We start from the raw sequence: 22964 nt of genomic DNA on the forward strand, positions 1-22964 counted from the left end.
TTTTGCCTCACTGTGGGAGACCCCAAGAGCTGCACAACAGCCCAGGCAGGGACTCCTGCCACTCAGAAAGTGGGTCCATTGCAGGGCGTTCAAGGACCCCCCATACGGACTAGGCAGCAGTGGGGACACTGAGCTGACACACGCCGTGGCTTTAATGCTTGGCGTCCCTTGCCCACCCCACGCATTGCTCACGGGGTTGCAACCTTGCAAAATGCCCCACAGGGGACTCCGTGGGAGGCTGTCGAAACCAGGGCAATGCTGGCTTACCCCGTCCCTGCACGTGCCTCTCTCTGTGCCTGCTGCCCCACAGCCCCATGCCAGGCTGTGGACACCCACAGCGGGCTGAAAAACCCCTCTGGCAGGGTCCCAACGTGGGCTCCGTAGGTGGAGACCCACCTCCCCGCTCTCTACAGCTCCGTGCATCCCCGCCGCACCTAGCATTTAAAAAGCAAGGACACTTCTGCACCTCCAGAAGGGCAAAGGCTGTCCTGTATCGCTCGGGTTTTGCTCCTGAATCACACTGTGCAGCAAGGTGGCTCAGCCAAGGATGCAAGACGCTCGGTGTGCATTTAATGCACTTTCTAACGAATACAATCATTTAGGCTGTAGAAACCACACCCCAATCGCCATACACGCTGTGCCCACCCAGTGTGCTACATAATGCGCGCTCCACCCCCACTGCAGGACCTCGCAGGGAGATTTCTGGCAGGCCCAGCCCCAAGCGCAATCCTTCACACGCAGATCAAGAGCACTACCCAACACCGCACTTAGCGCGTGCACAGACGCAGCCCGCTAACGGCATGTAACGAGCTGTTTATTTAATTAGCTACTCCGTGCCGACGCCGCACGTGCCGGGCGCTCTCGGAGGGCCGCTCCATGCCCATCGCAGCGCGATTTAAAGCACCGCTCCCAGCACGACTGAACGCGCCGCTCACCGCTCCTGCTCCGCCTCACGAGGGGAAGGGCGGGCACGGCCGCGGGACCCACGTGGTCAGGACCCACGTGGCGTCGCGGGAGTGACGTCACACGGGGGCGGTGCCGGCGCAGCGGGGACGGGAAGGGATCGGGATCGGGATCGGGATCGGGATCGGGATCGGGATCGGGATCGGGCAGAGCCGCCGCCGCGATGGCGATGAACAAGGACCTGCAGAGGGAACGCGCCGGCGCCACCTTCCAGCCCGAGCTGCTCACCCACATCCTGGACGGCGGCCCTGAGCGCACCCGCCGCCGCAAGGAGATCGGTGAGGGAGGGCCCGGGCCATGGGGACGGGGAGAGACAGCCCCCGTCAGGGCTCGGAGGAGGAGAAGGATATGCGGGGGTGGGAAGGGGAGAGGCTGCGTGATGAGGGGGATCCAAGGGGCGACCTCCGGGGAGAGGGAGAGCGGGAAACAGGGCGGGGGGAGCGGGGTGGGGAGCCCCGGGGAAGGTGAGGAACGACCGAGTTGTGAGGGGGTTGTGGGGCTGGAGGGGTGTGGAGGAGCTTTTGTGGAGAGGATAAAGCTGTCAGGAGAGGGTTGGCAGGTGGAGGGTCAGCGTAAAGTAAAGGGGTCTTGCCTCATGGGTTAGAGAGGAACAGGAGCAGCGTTACGTCCCTGGTCCTCCTCTTCTCCCCTTCCCAGAAAAGGATTTAGGGTGGCCCTGAGAGAGCAGTGTCCTTTCAGTTCTCTGTTTCCCCTTCCTCCAGAGGGTCAGAGGCAGCTTCCCATGGGCATTTCTCATGGGCTCTGTCCCCTCCTTTTTCCCTCCTAGCCCGCTCTTGCCCAAGAGTACAAATGTCACCTGTTTGTCACCCGGCACGACCGTAGTTATCAGAGATTAATGAACTACTTCCAGTCTCTTCCCTGGGCTGGGACTGTCAGAGGCCGGTGTTGTGTAACTTCTGTGCCAAAGGGGGGGGGACACAGAGTCTGTGATCTCTGGTCACCCTGTTTTCCAGTTGGCATAGTGGTAATAATAACTTTGCCCTTCTGCAGGAGTTGCGTGGGGATCAGAGTTCACGAGGCTGCCTGAGCCTCAGGCTGTTGGTGGCAGGCCTGCAGGTTTTACTTCAGTGAACTGCCCTCCTGCCAAGTCCAGAGTGCTTTGAACTGAAAATGGGGTTTATGTGTGGAATGAGAGTGCCAGGAGTTGAGCTCTCAAAGAGCTTTGACTTCTTTCTCATTTTGTTAACTTCTAATTTTATTTTCAATTTTCTTATACCTCTGCCTTGAGCTCCAGCAGGTAAAACGCTGGGTTGTTGCTCACCCCCTGCTGAAGTTTGTGGAAGCTGAGCTTGTTTTCCTGTTCTCTTCTGTCCCCAGAGGCCTTAGTTCTTAATGACCCTGACTTCCAGCACGAGGATTTGAACTTCCTGTCCCGTAGCCAGCGCTATGAGCAAGCCATCAGGAAGAGCTCCTTGATGGTGATGAAGCTAAGGGAATATGGAATTGCAGATCCCGATGAGATCTACTGGTTTAAAAGGTACCTAAAAAGATCCAGAGTTTGCTTCTTGTATGTACTTCAATCACCACCAAGGACGTTAGAGTTGTGCTTTTCTCCTATGCTTGTTGTCTAAAGGAAGCTCAAGACTTGTATAAAAGCCCACTCAAGTCTGCTTCAGTGAATTTCAGATGAAACCCTGAATTCCTGAGTGTTGTGTTTTCCTAGGGTTTTTTTTTTAACAGAAATGCAACATTAGCAGTTATACCCTGTTCACTATATGTGGTGCAGAAACTGAAAAACTGAACTTGAACTTAGGTCTTTTTTTTTTCCAAAAGGAATAAAAAAATTATACTCATTATTTGAATCTGAATAGATCTGATGAGTTTGAGGCTTCCGATGAAATCTCCTAAAGCTGATTACTTCACTTTGCACTTAGACCCAATAAAGTCACATTGCAGAAATACTTGAAAATGTTCCAAGATGCCTTATAAGTTCTTATCATTGTCTATTCTGTGTCCCTCCTCTAAGTTCCTGGTGTTACAGAGGTTCTCTTTGACCCTGAGGCTTTTTGTTGCATCTGACCTTTGCTAGTACCACCCTTGGATCAAGTTAATGAAAATAAGACCATCTTTACATCTGAGCTCTCATTCCTTCCAGAAGGAATTAGAGCTTAATTCCTGATTTTGATGTATTTCTCCCCCTAATTCTGCTAAACTCAGTCTGATTTAACCAAACAGAAACTGGTAACAGAGAGATTACACAGACCTGGAAATCTGCTGTAATCCCATAGGTATATCCTCTGACACATTAAATAATGAACCACAAGCCCCCTCTGACTGGTTTTGTAAAAAAGCTGTTATGGGCCTCAGGGCATGACCATTGGCACTAGGAAATTGAAATCATCTTGTCCACTGTGGTTTTGCTTTCAGAGAAACTGGTCTGCACTGACCTGTGTCATGAAAGTTCTTGTGGAAGTAGCATAAATAATTTGAAAACTGTCATTGGTGGACAGTGATAACAGGGAACAAGTTCAGTGACAGTATTGGATTATTCAGGTGCTGCACAGCCAAAGTTAATAATTAGTTTTTTTCCTACACAAGGTTTATTGAAAGTGATGGGGAAGTTTCTTCATTTATTTATTTATTTCTAAGGAGAAAATTCAGCAAAGTCTATCCAGTCTATCAGGTGGAAAATTTTAACAAATTTTATGTCTTTCTGTAGCATTAATGACAATATTATATGAAAATAGACTTTCCTGAAGTAGTCAAATGAGAGATTCTAGTTTTGTCTTTCCATAAACTTACTTTGGAGTCAGCAATTCTTAAGTGGATGAAAGTGTAAAATTTCATACAGATACCAAATAGTACCTCCATACCCAATGTGGTATGTATGGTCAGGTGTGACTAGTCAGAAGTCACAGTCCAAAACCAACTGAAACAATGAAAAAGACTTACTTTTTTCAAGGTAAAATCTAATTGCAGCCATTCAGGATTTCCAAATACAATTGCAATTACTGTGGACTCACTGTATTTGCCATTTTTTATTTATTTTATATACCATATTTATTCTGTAATAACATGTAACAGAATGAAGCCCAGTGCATAAACTTCTTGCCTACAGGTGAGGTGTGTTTGCTCTAAGAGCTGTACACTGTTAATATTCTGATTTGATTTCTTTACCATAATGTCTGGTGTTGGCAAGGGAGGATGTGGGCTTGCTGCTGCTTAACAAATGGAAGAAATTAAAGGATTATTTTTTCATCCTTTGATTTCATTTGCATTTTAGCATCTCTCCACACTTTCCCACCTGTTGAGTGTCAGATTTTGTTTTAGATTTGGTGAACCTGCACCCAACTGACAAAATTATGTTTATTTCTATCCCATATCCATGCTAATTGGTGCTAACTGGAAGGGACTTCATTAGTGTAAAAACTGACCTGGAGAAATTGTGTTTGGGCTTACTCATTTTTCCAAACTGAAAACTGAATGGATATGGTGTTGCAACATGCCTCAGATTAAGTTTATGAAATAGATTGAAGTCCTTGATTTGGATGTCATTGTATTTATTGTGATTGACCTTTCTATTTATGGAAGCTTAAGAAATTTTGTCAGTTATCCCCAAATGGCAGGGACAGATTTATATATGCAATTTTGAAGAATTTTGAGTTCTTTTCCTGTAGCTTTCCTAAACTGCCAGAACTTCACTAGGTAGCTTTGCACATGACTCACCAACTTTATAGTTTGATTTATGAATAGGTGAGGAGAAATGCTGCTTCCTTCACTGCCCTGAAGAAACACTTAAACAGTTGCTGCTGTTGTGACATGTCTAAGTGAATGCTCCTCCTTCCTGTTTCCAAAGGGTTTTGTTGGACTCCAAACCATAAGAGGATCTGTTAAATATACTTTAATTGCTTCTCATATAGTATTTCTTCTATGTTCACACTGCAGTTGCTGGTGTGACTGTAGCTTTGAAGGCCATCAGCCTAACAGTGCCAATATTTCAGATTTCTTTTGCAGTCTTAACTGCAGCAAAATATAAGTCAGCATGAAAAATGGGAAATGTTTCTGGTGTAGTGCTCCAATGCTCTTGGAAGAGAGCAAGCTGCTCAGTTTTAATTCACTTTCAAGTTTAATTAACCTTCATTGAGGAAAATGGGGTTAAACAAAGAAGAGAAAAACAAACTGGGTCAGAGAAGAAGAGAAGATCTGAGAGCTGCTGGTCACCAGGTGATTCCTGTGTTCATGAGCACTGCACAAATGTGCACTTTCCCTGTTGGAATTTGTTCTTATGTCTTTAAATTAGGACCTGGAGCAGCTTTGAGCAAATCAAAGCAGAAAAACTCTACTGTGGGCCCTACTTGCCACTGCTTAATTAATGTGGAGTGGATGAGTCTGGCTTGGTCTTACTTTGATACAGCTGGAATAGGAGTTTATTGCCATAGCAGTTGTGAGCTCTGAAGCCCAGTTAGCACAGCTCAGACACAGCTCCTGCTCCTTCTCCACTGGGATGACCCATTCGTGCTCATCCTTGAGAGGGTTACTTCAAGAACTGCACAAAGCAGGAAAGTTTGCACACAGACTTTCATTTAAAGTAAATGCCCCTGTTGTGTGAGCCAGTTCTGCAGCCTGAGAATGGCTTTGCAGTTGTTCCCATAGCTTTGGAGCCTCTGAACACACAGACTTTGTTTCTGTTGTCCTCTGTGCACTGAGCAACAGTGACTCACCTGTCACATACGTGCCTTCTACTGTGTGGGTGGCACTGGCTGCTGATCTGTAATGCCAAAGCACGTATTTACTACACAGCCTTTTCCCATAAGTGGATTTGGAGCTGCAGCCTCATTGTGACACTGGTTGTTGTAGCAAGGCTGACCTCAGAGCAGCTGGTGATTGATCAGATGGTCACTGCCACCATCAGTCTTGATGGAGCAGAGTATTTGAACAGTTACACACTGCAGCCTTTGGAGAACAACCAGTCCAGGTGCTGGGAGTGTTGAAATTCTGATGGGAAGCAGTAAGTTCAGAGAAAGAAAAAGAAGGGAAGAAAACCTGTTGTTCCTGCTTTCACAGCTGGTACCTCTTCTGTTTGCCCTGTGTCTTGAGGAAAACAGGATTCTCTCTCATTGTCATTCAAGTTGTTAAAAGGCACGTTAAGGAAATCCTCAGTCTTCAGTGTGGAGTATGCAGAGATGAACAGTTTTTGCTGTAATGTAACTTTCAGCTTAGTTAATGCAAGAAGCTGTTCAAATGCTGCACAATTAGTTACTGACACATCATAACCTTCTGACACAGGGGTGTTAAAGCATCCACTTGCAAAATGTCTGCTGTTTTACCCCTGTGGGAGAAGGTGGTAGTTAAGCATGAGATATCTGCCACTTGTGATTAAACTTACTCATAGGCAGTGAAAGTCGCTGGCCTGACCTTTGAGAAGATTCCTGGGATTTTTTCTTGGAGCATTACCTTCAAAGAAGCAGTGTCTGACCTGATTTTTCTGACAGCAAAGCATGAGCTGCACCTTTTTCTCAAGTTCTTTCAGTGACTGCTGAAAATACGCAAAGAGCCATTCAAGCTCTTCTCAAGCTGCCCTCAAACTTTGTGTTCCAAAGTCAGTACTCATTTTCTCCCCGTAGGTTTGTCCTTTTGGGGCCTGAGGAGTAGGTGCACAATAATTGTGCTGCAGGCAGTGAGGAAATAAAGGGTGCTGCTGTTGTTGTATAGGTCCTGGGCTAAAAGAATAACCCCACTTAGGAAACCACAGGAATGTTGAAAAGTATTCTGTCTTGCACTTTTAAGCCCTTGGTCACCCTGTCAGCATCAGCTTTGTTAACATGTGCTGCTGTAGGCAATAGAATATCTTTTGGTGACAGAACTGTCTGCCTCCATTCCAGGAACTTGAGATGCTGTAGCTGCACTCAACACCACCTTAAAGCACAGCTAATACATTCAGCACCAGCATTAGATTACTTGATTACAATAGTTTAGGTCCTGGAAAAATCCATGGCTCATTTTGTCTTGTTCATTTTAAACAGGCAACATGCAGTTCAGTGATGCTTTGCCTCTCACTCTAAGGCTGGTTTTCACAGTCTGTATCAGACCTGCTGTTGAATTGTCAATTATTTACTCTCTGCATGGTGCAAAAGGCCAGTCACAAATGCTGCTGTAATTGACAAACCACATGCAGAGCATCCCCTATGGTATTTATGCAGAGGGCTCATTTTTCCTCCTCTATCTTAGAGTTTAGATGGAATAAGCATTTGTGTACAGTAGATTGAAGATGAAGAAACTGTTCAAGCTGCAGAAGGGAAGATGTTTTAATTGAGAATGTACTTTGCCTGCCATTGTGGCTACTAGGTGATTAGAGTTTTCTTTCATGAAATAACTTCTGTTTTGGTGAAACACGCCTAAAATGTCTGATTTTTTCTTTCCATTCCCTCCAGCACTAGACTGTAATGGTAATTTTAATTGAAGGTGTGTTCCAGATCTCACAACTGATAGAAGCAGCTGAAGGTGATACAGAGCTGTTCTGAAAAGAATTCAGTCACCAAAGAAACCTTTTCCTTTTTAATACATATTGGTTCTACCTAATAATGCCCTAGTTGTAGGCTACCAGCAGCAGTGGGATTTAGTCCCACAAAGCCTGAGAGATGGGGGAGAAAATAATTTGATTTTCATGTCCTTAGTTTTAAGTTCCTCATGAACCTTTGTAGAATAACATTTTTTCCAGTTACATAGCAACAGCAAGACTCATGGGGTGAAGAAGATGCCTGGAAGAAATATCTGTTTCCCCATTAGCATTGCTTCTGATGCCTCCACATTTGGAGGTTGCTTGTGGACAAAAAAAAAAAAAAGGTTGAAAAAGGCAAAAATATTATTTGTCTTATGCTCCAGTTGGAGAAAAGCCTTTCAGGTTCACAGTAACAGTAAGACTGAGATCCAGATCCCTCTATTTCTCTCCTGTAGAACATGCTTGGGCAATTTTCCTGAACCTTTGGGTCTCCACTTCAGCATGTTTCACAAAACCATAGAGACCCAAACGACTGATGCTCAGAAGGAGAAGTGGCTGCCCCTGGTCTGTGGAGTCAAGATAATTGGCACCTACGCCCAAACCGAAATGGGACATGGTTAGTTCCCTTCAGGGATCAATGGGTAACCTCTTTTCTCTAACTCCAGTGGGTAAATTGATGATGTTCCCTGGGTCAGTCTAAAGGGGGAAAGGTAAAATTCCTCAGTTAATGATTGATGTCTGTAGCCAGACAGCTGCCTCGTTTCACATCCTGACGATCCCAGGATTTCTTTTGGTCTTTTCCAGAATGCACCTCTTAGCTGATCTCTGCATTGGTAGTTGTTACCTTTGTTTTAAAATGAGGAGGTTGTTCTAAGCCCTGAGAGTCTGAATTTCACTTGAACCAGTTGGAACATGTCAGTGAACAGTATTGTGGGTTTTATTTTTGCCTGATTTTGGGACGTGTATGCCAGAGCCCTTAGTGCATAGCTAGCCTGCAGAAACAGGTGAGGAGCATTCCTTTAGGAGCAGTGGAGCATGGTGAGATTGTGAGTTTTGGGTTGAAAGTCAGGTATGCTTTGCCCCAGGCACTTTTCTTCCAGATGCTGCTCCACTGCAGCTGTACAACTTCATGGAAAGGTCTTGGTTACAAAGAAGAAAAACATCTTATGCCTGCTGTTGTTGAAAGCAACTTTCACTGCTTTAAGTGGAAAAACATTTAATGGATCAGAAAACAGTCTTTTAGCCCAGAACCTGCAATTATGGCTGTTAAATACCAGCAAGAATAGTTTACAGACAAGGACTCCAGTGTTTGTGCTGGCATCTGAACTGGGAAAGCCTGAGGTGTACAAGTCTGGACACTGCTGGATGGCAGTGCCAGCTGCCTGGTTGTTCAGTTACAGCTGCTGAAACATTTGTAGAAGACTCAGTGGAAGAAATCCTGTCCTCTCTCCTGCTCAGCAAACCCAGCTCAACACCAGAAGCTGAGAGATAACTGGATGGCAACAATCAGTGCCTGCTGGCCTTGTTTGCTTTCTCACACCAGCTGCTTTAAATCAGTCACATCCCCACTGCAGTGATTTGTTTTACTTCTAATTTCACATTAGACAATTGCACTTTCTTGCCTGGTGATGGTTGATTTCCTTATGGTTCTCATGTTGTTTCATGGTTAAATTGGTATTTTGACACTACGTAGAGCTAATACAGTAAAGCAGATATACTTTCTATGCTGAATAATTAAAATGCCAGAATTTGGGGTTCCTGCTGTGTTGAGTATCTGATACTTCATCAGTGAAGCTGCTGCAGTAATTGTCACTGAGCTGTTCTTGGGGAACTTTAATTGTATAATTGTTTAATTTAATCCTGATGTTTAAAATGTGGTAATGAAGAAACAGATCTCTGGATTATTGAATTGAACCTTAGCCTGGATGGGTAGTTACTCAGTTTTATCTTGGTGACTATGGGTGTATTGATTTTAACCTGTTCCATAGTGAAGAAATCTCTCTCTCTCTCAAAAAAAAAAAAAAAAAAAAAAAAAAAAATCAAAGAAAGGAAAAACACAAATAGAAACAAGGAGCAGTGAAAAAGTGAAAATACTGTGCTGTTTCTGTCTGGTTTATAACTACTGCTGGTAAATAAGGTTTTTTTTTTCCACTCTTTGACTGTCAGCTGTGTACTTCACTCGTACTGAACTCACTTAAAATCTGGTGTTCCTGGTAACCTGGTAGTCCCTGCTGGGTTTGGTCACTGTGCAGTCAAAAAGCTTAGAAAACCTTGCTGCTGGGTTTATTAGATAGTTGAGTTTATTTATAGGAGTCTGATAATATCAAAAAACAGTTCTTGGGAAGCCCTAGGGACAGAACTAGTTCATATTAATGTGTGTTTGGAGAACACAAGGATGCATTGTTCCCACTTTGCTAAGAGTGTCAGATGAGTTTGAGCCACGCTCAGACCTCTGCTCTTTCCATAATGCAGATCACTTATATATATATATATATATTCCTGTTAAAGTCCAATTAAATTTATTTAATACAAAAATGAGCCAGATGGAGGTGCTGGTCCTCAATCTATCCCCACTATTTTAATACTCAAAGCTGTCAATGTGTTAAGATTTAATGATGAATTAATTCTTTATATTGAAAATCTTAATAGACCACTTAATTACCTCACAGTGGCGTTTGACAGAACATGGAGAAAAAGTAATTCTAATGAAAGATGTTTAATTGGAGATAATTTGTGCTGGTGATTTACATATTGAAAAATGTTGGCTTTCTTGGCAAGTTATTCATGTTCACAACTTTGACTTACACAGAGCACTGTCCTTTTAAGAAAGTTCTTTAAAATAGCAGAAGTTGAAGGGAGTTGATTTGAAATGCCATGTACACTAATTGTGTCTGATCTTTAATTTCAAAAAACTAAGAGTAAATAGTGCAGCCAGTTAGGATTTGCCTTTTTTTAAAAAAAAGAGGGAGTTCATTGTAAACCTAGCTCCTTTAGCTGGATAAATTGGGACTTCTACCAGGTTCTACCTTCAAAACATGGCAAAAAAAAGAAAAAGAAAAAAAAAAAAAAAAAAAAAAGGACTTCCTTTATTTGGTTGCAAGCACACTGTGTTCAGCCACATCCCATCTCCAACAAAGTGACATTCTCAGCTGACTGCCTCAGCCCTTTGAACTTAGGGATGCTCCGATGTTCAAACCAGAGGGAAGGTTTGGATTCATCTTTTTTTTTTTTTAATCAATCATAGTGCATCAAAAATAGGGGAATGTTGCAGATGCACTTTATGTATGATTACAGAGGAAGTCATTGCAGCATGTTTATTTCAAAGTGTGTGCCATTTCTTATTACTCAGGCCTGAGGAAAGGACAGTGCTCTGGCTCTCTAAAATACACTTGCTGAATTCTGATTGACACATCATGAATCATTTTTTTTTTCTTTTTGTCTCTTCCTGAATCTCCACCATGAATCCTCATGCTTGCTTCCCTCCCATAACATTCCCTTCACACTCCCATCCCATGACAATTCTTCACAGCTTTGTTCACCGCGGACGGCCTGAACCTCTGGACCTTCATCTGGGCATGTTCCTCCCCACCCTTCTCACCCAGGCCACCCCAGAGCAGCAGGATCGCTTCTTCATGCCTGCCTGGAACCTGGAGATCATTGGCACTTATGCCCAGACTGAAATGGGCCATGGTACAGTACATTCAATAAATGCTCTTTCTAAGAATGGCTTTGTGTACAGAGGATTCCCATGCCTGGGAAGAACAGTGTGTGTGTATCTCACAGTTTTACACGTGCAGCTGTGGTTGTAGGGAAAAGTGGACAGCCTCTGGAAGGGTTATTAGAACATTATGCCATGTGCTGCTTCCCTCTCTTCCTCCTAATGGGGGTTTGATGTCTGTAGCTCTATGAATGAGCACCTGGGTGCTCCTCGTGCCATTCAAACCAGTGTCATTATTGCCCATCACTGGTGCTGTCAGTTTGGTGGCATCTGCTCATTTTACACTTGCTCTTCTTTCCAGTTTGATTTCTGCTTTGCTTTAATTAACCTTCAGTGTGAAGACAAAAGGACAGAGCTTTGAGGTGTTGAAAGAGATGCCAAAAAATTAAGAGTTGCTTGTTCACCTCGGGACTGATCTTGGGTCAGAGAACATGCGGATGACTTGGTTCCAGTGCTCATGGTCTGTGGGGAGCTTTATTCCCCTTGGTTCATTCCCATGTGTTCTTTTTAACTGACCATGAAATGTGTCAGGTTTTTTGAGTTCTCTGTCTCAAGCTGACTTTGTTTTTTGTTGCTATTCCTTTGCTTTCAAGCTTTGAAATGGATTTTGATAACTCCAGCAGTATTGTGATTGCAACACTTTTAACTGAAGCTTCAAGGGGAGGGTATTATGCCTTGGGGAACTTTAATTTTGGTCATCTGAGAGTTGAGGATGAGAATTATTTTCTAAAAATGAGCAGAGTTCACCTTTGTGCTGAAGTGAAATGTAGAGATTGTGTGAAGCATAAACTAACTGCAAGTCTAAAGAGAATCTCTTGGAACTAGTGAGGTTTGAAGATCCTTTGCCAGCAAAGTGAGTCTGTGTTGAGCTGCCTGCCAATGGAAGTCTGCTATTACCTCCATGCTTTGGGAACGTGGTTGCTGCAAGGTGATCTCCTTTTTCCTGTTGGAGCTCTTGTCCTGCCCTGGCAGTCCAGACTCTCAGGAGTGTTCACAGCTTGCCTAGTTTAAGCAAGTAGGCCTTGTGACTTTGGGAGATTTAAGGCATTCAGGGGCAATGCCACTGCTCTGAGACAGGTGTGTGAAGTAAAGAGTTTGGGGCAGAAGACAAAGACTGTTCCTGGAATTACCTCCCATCTTTTTGCAGTCTTTTCATCTACCTACATCAGTACCTGGGACACACATGCCATTACCTGCTGTCTTGGAGCTATGGATGGTCTCGTTTGGGAGATCAGCTCCATCAAGTGAGGAGAACGTAGACTTGATGAGGGCATGAAGAGGTGGTGGGCACTGTTTATTTCATCTTGTGGCTGAGAAGTGGATGGTTTTATTTTGCAATTTAATCAGATTGCATTTTAGTGAAATTCAGGTGAGTGTGTTCCTGTGGAACATTTTAAATGAGAAAGGGCTTCTGGTGTGTGATAGCAAAAAGGTGTCAGATTGGAGGTGCTTGGAAAACTAGTCTTAGACCACTGGGGAAAAAAAAAATCAATGTTTTCTGAGAATTGGCTTCAGGTCCCAGAATGTGGTCTGGCTCTCACTTGTTCTTCCTTAATTGGTTGGTATTTAGCTCTTTATATATATAGCCTAAAAGCAAAGTTAAAATTTAAACATTACTACTGGAGTTCCACTTTCCATTGTTCAGCTCTGTCCTAGTCTGTTTTGTGACTGACTTCCTGCCAAAACAATGTGTTTGCTTGTTTCCAGGGACTCATCTTCGAGGTCTGGAAACTACAGCCACTTATGACCCCTCTACGCAGGAGTTCATCCTCAACAGCCCCACTGTCACCTCCATTAAATGGTGGCCTGGTGGACGTAAGTGTATCTAAATCTGGAAGATGTATGGAAGAACTCAGGGAGGTGATGCCATGTGTGTTATATCTACAGAGTGATGGCTGGAAGTTGGTCCAAAGAGTGGGCTGAAAGCCAGTCGCTCTTGCCACAACAAGCAACAGACTTATCAGAGCCTGCTAAACATTCTCTGTGTGCTCTGGACTGTTGCTCAGCATCATTCACGCTGTGGATTTGGTGTAATTTTTGATTGCTTGTATCAAATTATTCATAGTTCCTTCAGCTTCACTGGCAGGTGTGCCAAGGACCTGGTGTTTTACAGTCAAGAAAATTGTGTTGTGCAACTTCCATTGACTCGAGCAACACTGCCATAGAGCTGTATGATGGGGGTGACAACCAGTGAGGTCAATCTGGTTTTCCAGTGCATGATATGATGAGGTTATCTCAGAGGAAAGACTCTGAGAGTGTCTGACTGTGTTTTTGTGTTGCCTCCTGCTCCTGTTGCAGTTGGGAAGACATCGAACCACGCCATTGTTCTGGCTCAGCTCTACACCCAGGGCCAGTGCAAAGGCCTGCACGCCTTCATTGTCCCCATCCGGCAGCTGGGCACACATGAACCTCTGCCAGGTACAAATTCACACTCAGGGAATAGATTAAATCTGTTTCTCTCTGAATTTGTACAGCTGCTGTGTCTTGTTAAAGTCCGTGGCTTATTTCATTAACTGATTTCAGTTGGTAGATCACAGGGCTTAAATGAGTCTTTCTAATGACTGAACTACTACTAAATCATCTTTTCCTTTCACTTCAATGTGAAGTTTAGTTTGGGATTTGATTCTGCCCCTGTGAAGTTTAGGTTGGGGTTTGGTTCTGCCCCAGTGAAGTTTAGTTTGGGATTTGGTTCTGCCCCAGTGTCTCCCAGCTGTGCATTCCCCGAGCAGCATATCCTGCTTTCTGAAAGGGGAAGAAGAGCTTTCATCACTCTTTAGCTGGAAGTGAGCTGCATGAACTTTAGAGACAGCTCCCACCATGAGTGGATAGTAGGGCTGCATGGAAATTATGGAGATTCCCATGTTTTGATGTCCAGTTGTTGTGGTTTAACCCATCAGGCAACTAAACACACAGAGCCATTCCCTCCACACAGAAGGATGGGGAAAAGAACTGTGAAAAAGGTAAAACTTGTAGGCTGAGATAAAGACAATTTAATAGGACAGAAAAGAAAGGGAAATTAATGATAATGATAATAATAATAGAATGTGCAGAGCAAGTGATCACTGTGTGATTGCTCAGCACCAGCTGACTGATGCCCAGCCAGTCCCTGAGCTGTCATGCCCGCAGCTGACTTCACCCAGTTTTACTGTTCAGCATGATGCCACGTGGTGGGGAATATCCCTTTTCCCAGCTGGGATCAGCTGTCCTGGCTCTGTCTCCTGCCAGCTTCTTGTGTCTCCCCAGCCTCCTCACTGGTGGCGGAGTGTGGAAATTGAAAAGTCCTTCACTTGGTGTAAGTGCTACTCAGCAACAACTGAACCATCAGTGTGTTACCAACAGTTCTTGTGCTAAATCCAAACCACAGCACTGTACCAGCCACTGGGAAGATAATTCACTCTATCCCAGCCAAAACCAGGACACCACTTTTCCATCAAAGAGGTTAAGGTCCCTGTTAACTCTTACTCATAACACTGCCAGGACTTACTAGAAAACTAAACAATCTCCTTACTGGAGAAGGCTTGAACCTCTTGTGTGGTATTTCGTTCCTGTTTTATTAATGCAAGTGGCTTTGTCTGTGGCAGGTATTACAGTGGGTGACATTGGCCCCAAATTTGGCTATGATGAAATGGATAATGGCTACCTGAAAATGGACAACTACCGAATTCCTCGGGAAAACATGCTGATGAAATATGCCCAGGTAAAGCAGTGAGTTTCAGCATCTGCTGTTAGAAATGGACACACTGAATGCTCTTGTGAGGTTCAGTGCTGCACCAAAAGGATTGTGGGTGGCTTGTAAATGCTGCTTGATGAGCTTAGAGTGTGAACATGTAAAAGAGAGGAAACTTCACAAATCAACAGGCTGTACTTTTTTTTAATCTTTCTAATTTTTTTGGTAGGTTGAACCAGATGGCACCTATGTGAAACCAGTCAGTGACAAGCTGACCTATGGGACCATGGTGTTCATCCGTTCCTTCATCGTGGGTGACTCTGCTCGCTCGCTGTCCCGGGCCTGCACCATCGCCATCCGCTACAGCGCCGTCAGACACCAGTCTGAGCTGAGGCCAGGGTGAGTGCAGGGAGACCCAGAGCAGCCCAAAGTGCTGAGGGAAACTTCTCAAGTACTGGGAGGAAGTGGGGCTGTGGTTGATGTTTGCTTTGGCACTTGGTATGGTTTCAAAACACTGTTTGTCCTGGGAAGTGCATAATCTTCCATTCTTGGAATGTTCTCCCCTGCCAGAGGCTTTTGCTGGATGGTCTTAGAGAATCTGGCTTGATATGGATGGAGAATGTACTTAGAGTAGGGATAAATGGGATTTCTGCAGCAGTTTTCTACCACTGACATGCTAGCTCATCTGTCTTTTGCTCTAGGGAACCAGAACCCCAGATCCTGGATTATCAGACCCAACAATACAAACTCTTTCCTCTCCTGGCAACAGCGTACGCCTTCCATTTTGTGGGAGCCTACATAAAGGACACCTACCATCGTATCAGTGGGGACATCAGCAAGGGGGACCTCAGTGAGCTGCCAGAGGTACTGTGTCCTCTGGAAACCAGAGTGTTGGCTGAATTTGTGTGAAGTTTCTTTACAGCATGGAGAAAGAGGCATTGAGCCTTTTTGGCTTTCACTCATGAGATGCCTTCTCCTTCTGTAGTTTCAGAAGCCCCCAAGGCCAGTATGTGCTGGTGACATTTATTTGCTCTATTCATTTAGAGCACTTTATAAAAAGCAGGGAGTAATGCACAGTGAGAAAGCTACTGGGAATATATTTTTATTTTAAAAAGGTGCATTTCCAGGAATTATGGAGTATTGTTTGGGAGTTCAGACTGGTCTTGTGCTTGTGCTGTAGCTTCTTAATTGTTCTTCCAAGTGCTTAGGGTAGAACAGGTGTGTTGATCAAAGTATACTGAGGGGTTAGGGCTGTGAGGTGTTAACTTTCTGTTAGTGTTTGTGACAATGGGCAGTTGAAAACAGTCTTGTACATAAAATGTTTACGGGCAGAAGGAGTGGTGTACTTAAAAGAAGTCCTTCCATGTACAAGGGTTTTCATATAAGTATTTGACTCAGGAGAGAGTTCCTGCAAGAAAAACAAGACCGTGTGGAACGGTGCAAGAATGGTGTTGACTCTACTTTGTTTTTCTGGGAGTTGCAGTCCTTAACACGTATGTGTGCAAGCTAAGACTGGAAAATAAACCTGGCTTTCCTGTTGCCCCTCAGCTCCACGCCCTGACAGCAGGACTGAAGGCATTCACCTCCTGGACTGCCAATGCTGGCATTGAGGAGTGTCGGATGGCCTGTGGCGGGCACGGCTACTCCCGCTGCAGTGGCATTCCTGACATCTATGTCACCTTCACCCCATCCTGCACCTACGAGGGGGAGAACACGGTCATGATGCTGCAGACAGCCAGGTACGGTGGGAGCTCTGCACAGGGATGTTCCAGCCTCTCCTCGTGGTCCTTGTGGCTGAAGTTTATACCAAAAGGGTTAATTCGATTTCTGCTGTGTCTGTGTAACTTTTAGCAGAGAAACAAGGCATGCAGAATCTGCTATCCCAGCAAGGACAGCTGGAAGATAAGGGGGAGACATCTGCCTTAGGAATGCAGCTACAGCCAAAACAAGGACTGAGTCTGGGAACTTGGGGAGGGTTTTATGGTAATGAGCAAGTTATAATTTGCATGTAGTGAGTGTATGTAAGCAACACACTTGTAAAAAATCATGTGCACACAAGGAGGAGCTATCCCCCATGCAACCAGGCACCTGTAATAAATGATGCCCTTCTTAACACTAAATTGATGTTAAGGAGTCTTGTTTGGCCAGTTTGCAGTGAAGTTGGTGACAAAGTGATGAGAAGTGACCACGAAACTGGTGTCGTGTTTCTGTTCCCTGCCCCATTTTTGGCAGGAAATAGTGTGCCTTCAACTGTTCTTGCTGGCCTGAGCCTCAGTGAGATGACTTTTGTCCATTCAAACAACTCAGGAGTAAGAGTTGCCATCTGCTGTCTCTATTTTCAGGTTCCTTATGAAAAGCTACACCCAGGTGACCTCTGGCCAGCAGGTCACTGGCATGGTGTCCTACCTGAACGACCTCTCCAGGCAGCGCATCCAGCCCCAGCACGTGGCTGCCAGGACTGTCACCGTGAGGATCAATGACCCCACCAGTTTGGTAGAGGCCTACAAGTCACGTGCTGCCCGGTGAGCTCACACTGACTGGGCTGGGCCCAGGAAAACTGGGTGTTTGGGGAGGTGCTGGTGTTGCATTGCCCTGTTAATGCTGGATTCTCAAGGTGTGGCTGGTGAAGCTTTGATCCGTGTGTTGCTTTCAGGAAGTGACACACTTAGCTGGGTTGGGGTCAGGATTAAGTGTTTTGAGGTTGCAGGAGGCTGCTCATAGCCTTGTTACTCTGCTCCCCATTCCTTTGGGATGTATCTTGCTCTTATTTATGTGTAAAGTATATTCAAACAAAAATAACAAACTGCTCAGAGATCTCTCTGGAGAGAAACAATCCTGATATTAAAGTTCATTGTGAGGGAAGTGGGAGAGTAGAGCCAACACTTACTTGTGAGTAGGTATTGAAGCACCACATGTGTGCTGTCAGAAGTCCTCTTACCCCTCTGTAGCTGTGTTGTAGCTACAACAGTGATTATTGGTATTTTAGAGGCACAACTTGTCACTCCAGTCATTGTCTTCACTCATGGCACATGAGAAGAATTCTGAGCTCATGTGCCATGACTGACGTGTATGAATTCAGTGTCTGTCATCCTGTTAATGTGATTACGTAAACTGTTTTTCTTCCTCATATGAACCAGGCTTGTAGAATCTGCAGCGAAGAATTTGCAAGCTGAGCTGAACCACAGGAAGAGCAAGGAGGATGCCTGGAACAGGACTTCTGTTGATCTTGTGCGGGCATCAGAGGTCGGTGGTGTATAAAGAGACGTGCTGTGAGAGCTCCTCATCTTTCTGTGCCCCTGACTGACTTTCTTTGGTTTCTGCAGGCCCACTGTCACTATGTGATAGTGAAGCTGTTCACAGCCAAGCTGGCCGAGGTCAGTGACGCCGCCGTCCGCGCTGTCCTGACCGACCTGTGCCTCCTGTACGCCCTGTTCGGCATCAGCAGGAACACGGGCGATTTCCTGCAGGTTGGTGTCTTTCTCCAGCACTCCAAATCTCCAAAACCAAGTTCACTGTTTGCAAATGTGCTTTACATGCCAAGCCAGAACACCTAAATGGGTGTTTTAGGTGGAAGTTCTTGGCTGTTGGCTGCCAGAAGGTCATTAGCAGTGCAGGTCTGTTGGAAGGCTCTTGCCAGGTTTCCCTTGTGATAAATGGAAACCAGGCATGTGCCAAGGGTCAGCTGAAATGGTTTCTAGTTGCTGATCAGCTGCTGTGTGTTAAAAACCAAGGAATTAATAAAGGAGATGCAGTTAGATGTACTCCCCAACCTATATCCCTCAAAGGGAATCTTGTGCTCCAAATCCCAACCCTTCCTTCAATGAATGGCTTTAAATTGTCAGGCATTGCTTTTCTTGTCTTCATTCTATCAGTTGGAGAATGCATTTGTGCAGCAGTGTTTTGTTTGCTCTTCAGGCAGACATGGTATGTTTTGTCTTCCCATTTTCCTCTTTGCTGCTTACTGAAAATTTCCCTGAAGCCAGGCACAATTTAATATCCGTATATGCATGTTCTCCAAGAAAACTTGCTCCTGCAGTACCTTACAGGTACTCACAGAGTCTGCCATCCAAGATTAAATAGCTGGGCAGTATGGTGGGCTGTGCTGGCATCTCCTTTTGCTTCTGCACTGTGGCAAATTGACAATTGAATTACTTAGTGAAGGAAAATAAACCTTTTTTTTTACCAACTGCTGCAGTTCTGTGTGGGAAAGCTGACCTTTGTGAGACCTTGGGGAAGGGAAGGATTTGTGACTTGTGTCTTTTCTTGCCTCTCAAGGCGGGTATCTTGACCAGTGCCCAAGTTACCCAAGTGAACCAACATGTGAAGGAGCTCCTGGCTGTCATTCGTCCCAATGCAGTGGCACTGGTGGACTCCTTTGACTTCCATGATGTCCATCTGGGATCTGTGCTTGGCCGCTACGACGGCAACGTCTACGAGAACATGTTTGAGTGGGCAAAGAAATCCCCACTGAACAAAACACAGGTAAAGAAACCTCTTTTCTTTTCCTCTTTCTCACATGACCAGAGAAACAACTCAATTTAGGGTTGTTAATTACGCTCCAGAGATCTCACCAGGTAATTGAAGAAGGGTGGAGAAAAGGCACAAGTAGTAATGGACCAAAACTAACAACCTACTTTCAGTTGGCTCTCTGTAGTTACTCTCCCTGTGGGATCACATGAGCTTCTCAGTTGAGGGAGGAAATGGTGCACTCCACAGAGAAACAACTGAATTATCTCAGTGAATTTAAAAGCAACTACCACTTGCTGTTATTTCTGCTTAGTGAGAGTAGCTGTGGAAGCCTTGCCCATTTTCTGGCAAATCCTCCAGTCTTCAGGCAGTAGCAGTGAGTGGAGGAGAAAAGAAATTGCTCCCCTGTAGTACTTAGGTGTCAGATGTTTTGTATCTGACCTGGGATTGGAGCTGCAGCTGAGCAAAAATAAACTGAAGTGTCCCTGCTCCATCAGAATGGTAAATCCTGTCTCCTGGTGCCTTTACCTGCTGAGGGCAGACTGTATCTCCTACAATGGGCTGCCAGAGACTGCAGCTGGAGTTAAATCCCACCACAACTTGCTCAGTGTTCTGTACTTCTGAAGTCAGTGGGGCTTAGGAGCTTCATTACAGCCCCCTTAGGAAACCTGTACCAGTTTTCTTGTAATTAAAATGCCAAACAACTGTATGGATATAAATCTTGCATTCCTGTCGTAATAGAAAAGTAGCGGGCAGGCTGTTTTTTATATTCTCAAGCTTTGTATCATGTAGACTCTGAAACACAGAAGTTACCTGGTTGTTCTTAAATCTCCAAAGTGCCTCTGGGTCAAATTTCCTTAGTATACAAACACACTGAACACACTGCAAGATGTGAGGAGGTAAAACTGTTTCAAAGCTCAAACCTAGCCTTGTAACCAGTGTCTTGTTGTCTTGCAGGTTCATGAATCTTTCCACAAACACCTGAAGCCAATGCAAGCCAAGCTGTGAAGCCTGCAGGTTTTTTAAAATGCACTCTTGTCCTGCCCTGAAAACTGGGTGTTTGCATCCTTCCTTCAGGCACCTAAATCAAGCCTTTGAATCCTGTAGCTGTAGGACAGTGAATAATTGTAGCCTTTCTTTCCTCTTTTATAGATGGAGGAGGTGTTTGGGGAGAGTGCACAGGGATTGATGCCTCTTTTTAAAGTGCAATTATAATGGTAAAATTAACCTTTTAAAAATCTGGGAAAGCTTTATGGATCTATACAAGGATTGCTTTTGTGAAGCTGCTAACTAGAGAGAAGTTCCTGTCAACTGGAAAAGGTGGCAGGACTTTACTACAACATAGTTGACAGCCCTCAGGCAGTAGCTTCTGGTGAGCATTTGTATCCTCTCCTCAAAAAAAGCATCAATGTCTTGCTTTTTCAGTTTTTTTTTTAAGATTAGCCCCACTTCTCTCCTTGTATGGCAAATGCTCATGCTGTGTGAAGCCTGCTGCAGAGCTCTGTGCATGTGGGTCTGCATGTGTTTTCCTGATGGATCTGGGAAGTAAATACCCATCCTTCCCTGGAGTTCTGCTTCAGCCATCTTTCCAGAAGAAATCCTCATGTTTCCTTTGTTTTTCTTCTTTCACTGCCCTGCACAAACTCCTTTTCCCCATGTGCCATCTCCAGCTCTTGGTTAACAGGAGGTCAAAGGAGAACATAGTGATGCTGCTCTGAGGATAAAAACCAACTCGTAGTCATCAGCTGAGTGCTGATAACAGATGTTCTGCCCCTCTTTTCACTCTTAGTATTTTCTAGCACTATCTCAAAGCACTTTACAAATGTTACTTATGTTGATTTGGTGGGAAAAAAACCACATGTAGTGGTAAAAACTGCAAATTTGACCTGGAATGATGAAGCCAGTATTGGAGGGCAGGAATCAGTTGACCAACATCCTCAGGTCTTCTGATTTTTCTGGGATGCTGTCCTGGTTTTAAAGGCATTTGTCAAGAAAACGACAATCCCAAGTGAAGTGTCCAGATTTTTTTTTTTTTTCCCTAACCATGCATTTCCAAGGAGCTTTCTCTGATTTGCCTAATTTTGTTTTGATACTGACTTGGGCATTGCATGATACTGAGTGAACAGGAATGATTTAGCTTGGAAGAGAACATCCTGCTGCCCAGGGAAATCAGTGCAACAACTACAACCAAGCAAAATCTTTGCTGCTTTTCCACACCAGTAACTGTCCAGTAACCATAAAACCTCTTCACACTAAAGAAGGGCAACCCTGAGCTTAAAATCGTAGAAAGCTTCAGCATCAACCCAAATCCTGCAGTTCTGAGGCAACACCTGAGAAGCTGCTTCTCTGCAGCTTTGGTCTCTGTTAGTCTCTAATTTTGAATCAGTTTTCTGGCACTAACAATGGTCAGACACAAGGTTTGGCTCCACATGCGTATCTGAGTAGCTGAACAGAAAGAAATGTTTAATTTTAGATAAACTAATCAAGCTTGCCTTTTGGATGCCGAGTGTTTCAGGTCCCATGGAAGTTCAGGATGCCAAAGGAGGCTGAGGGCTCGGCCTTCCCTGTGCCCAGTGGAACAGGCTGCTGGCCTGGGGAGGGGGATGGAGGAGAAGGTTGAAAATATGCTAATGAGAACAGCACTAGCTGTGTACAGATCTAATAAATTACAAAAATGTGTTTTCAGTCAAAATGTCTTTCTTTTCACACACTGCCTTCAGCGGATCTCATGTAATGTAATGGAGGAAGTAGAATGAAGTGTGCAGAAGACCTTAAATTAGTGGGATTTTGGTGTTTTATATAGTCTGACCTCCTTGGCTTTGCTCTGCAGTGTTGTAGGGCAGCCAGCCCCCTGCCATGGTGATGCCTGTCCTATCCCACAGCGATGCAGCCTCCCCTGCTGCTCACAGCCGCAGGGGAACACAGCTGGCACGGGGCAGAGCTGGCTGTGGCGTGTGCTCGGTGCCACTGCAGCTCAAACACCAGCAAAAGCTGGGCAGTGCCCGCAGCGAGGGTCTGACCGCGGTGCTGGGCAGCAGCAGCTTTAATCCATCCACAGAAGTTGTTTTCCATTGCTTTTGAGAGTAGATGTACTGATAAACACTCTCCTTCCTTGCTGTCGGTGAGGCTTTTGTGCACTTCTTGTGTCATCGCGCTGCTGCTGCTGGCAATACCGAACGCCACAGCCCGGCGTGATTTGCTGTCTCGGGGGCAGCAGACAGTCCTGCAGCCTCACCCAGCTTCTGGCACCACGATGGTGCCATTTCCACAAGGGCTGAGCCCGTTCTGCTGGCGCCGGAGCAGTCCCAGTGTCCGGCACTGACGCCCGAGAGCGACTCCAGTCCTGGAGCGAGGGTCTGTGACTCTTAAAATAAATGCCACGTTTGGGGAAGGCTTTACAAGGAGCCCGTGTTCCCAGACGGACTGGCAGCATGTGTGGTGAAAGCCACGGTCGGATGGGTCTGCAGGTTCTAAAATAGCAGGCAGGCGATTCCCGGGGATTTGGGGAAAGCAGGAGCTCGAGTACAAACAAGGCAGGAGCAGGGCTGGCTTTGTCCTTTACTCAGCGTTGGTGTGAACTGCCCACGGCATGAAGGAGGTTTGGGACAATTCACTCAGTGGGGCAAGAGCGGGGATGGGGAGATCGGGGCGAGGGAACGGCTGCGGCTATTGGGACGTTTCTAATCAGG

General features: G+C 45.2%; 1 protein-coding gene across 2 annotated transcripts; it reads left to right on the forward strand.

Moving 5' to 3' along the window:
* The first annotated feature begins 1055 nt into the window (after positions 1-1055).
* ACOX1 (acyl-CoA oxidase 1) lies at positions 1056-21967 on the forward strand. 2 transcript variants are annotated; one of them, XM_082294290.1, is made up of 14 exons: positions 1056-1241; positions 2302-2461; positions 7879-8039; positions 12849-12956; positions 13440-13559; positions 14723-14838; positions 15038-15207; positions 15510-15672; positions 16357-16547; positions 17151-17330; positions 17946-18051; positions 18132-18275; positions 19084-19290; positions 20233-21967. In XM_082294290.1, the coding sequence occupies exons 1-14, from the start codon at positions 1127-1129 to the stop codon at positions 20281-20283; spliced, it is 1992 nt and encodes a 663-aa protein (XP_082150416.1). In that variant the 5' UTR covers positions 1056-1126; the 3' UTR covers positions 20284-21967. The 2 variants fall into 2 exon arrangements, with proteins under 2 accessions (XP_082150416.1, XP_082150415.1); XM_082294289.1 differs by lacking the exon at positions 7879-8039 and adding an exon at positions 10953-11113.
* The last annotated feature ends 997 nt before the right edge of the window (positions 21968-22964 follow it).

This window comes from Coloeus monedula (genome assembly GCF_965178545.1).
Source record: "Coloeus monedula genome assembly, chromosome: 19".
NCBI classification, from domain to species: domain Eukaryota; kingdom Metazoa; phylum Chordata; class Aves; order Passeriformes; family Corvidae; genus Coloeus; species Coloeus monedula.

Excerpts from the sequence above, each read along its gene's own strand:
- ACOX1 (XM_082294290.1), top strand. The coding sequence starts at position 1,127 with ATGGCGATGAACAAGGACCTGCAGAGGGAACGCGCCGGCGCCACCTTC. Across the intron at positions 13,560-14,722 it reads CACACATGAACCTCTGCCAG|GTATTACAGTGGGTGACATT; the intron begins GTACAAATTCAC and ends TGTCTGTGGCAG. Across the intron at positions 18,276-19,083 it reads ACACGGGCGATTTCCTGCAG|GCGGGTATCTTGACCAGTGC; the intron begins GTTGGTGTCTTT and ends TTGCCTCTCAAG.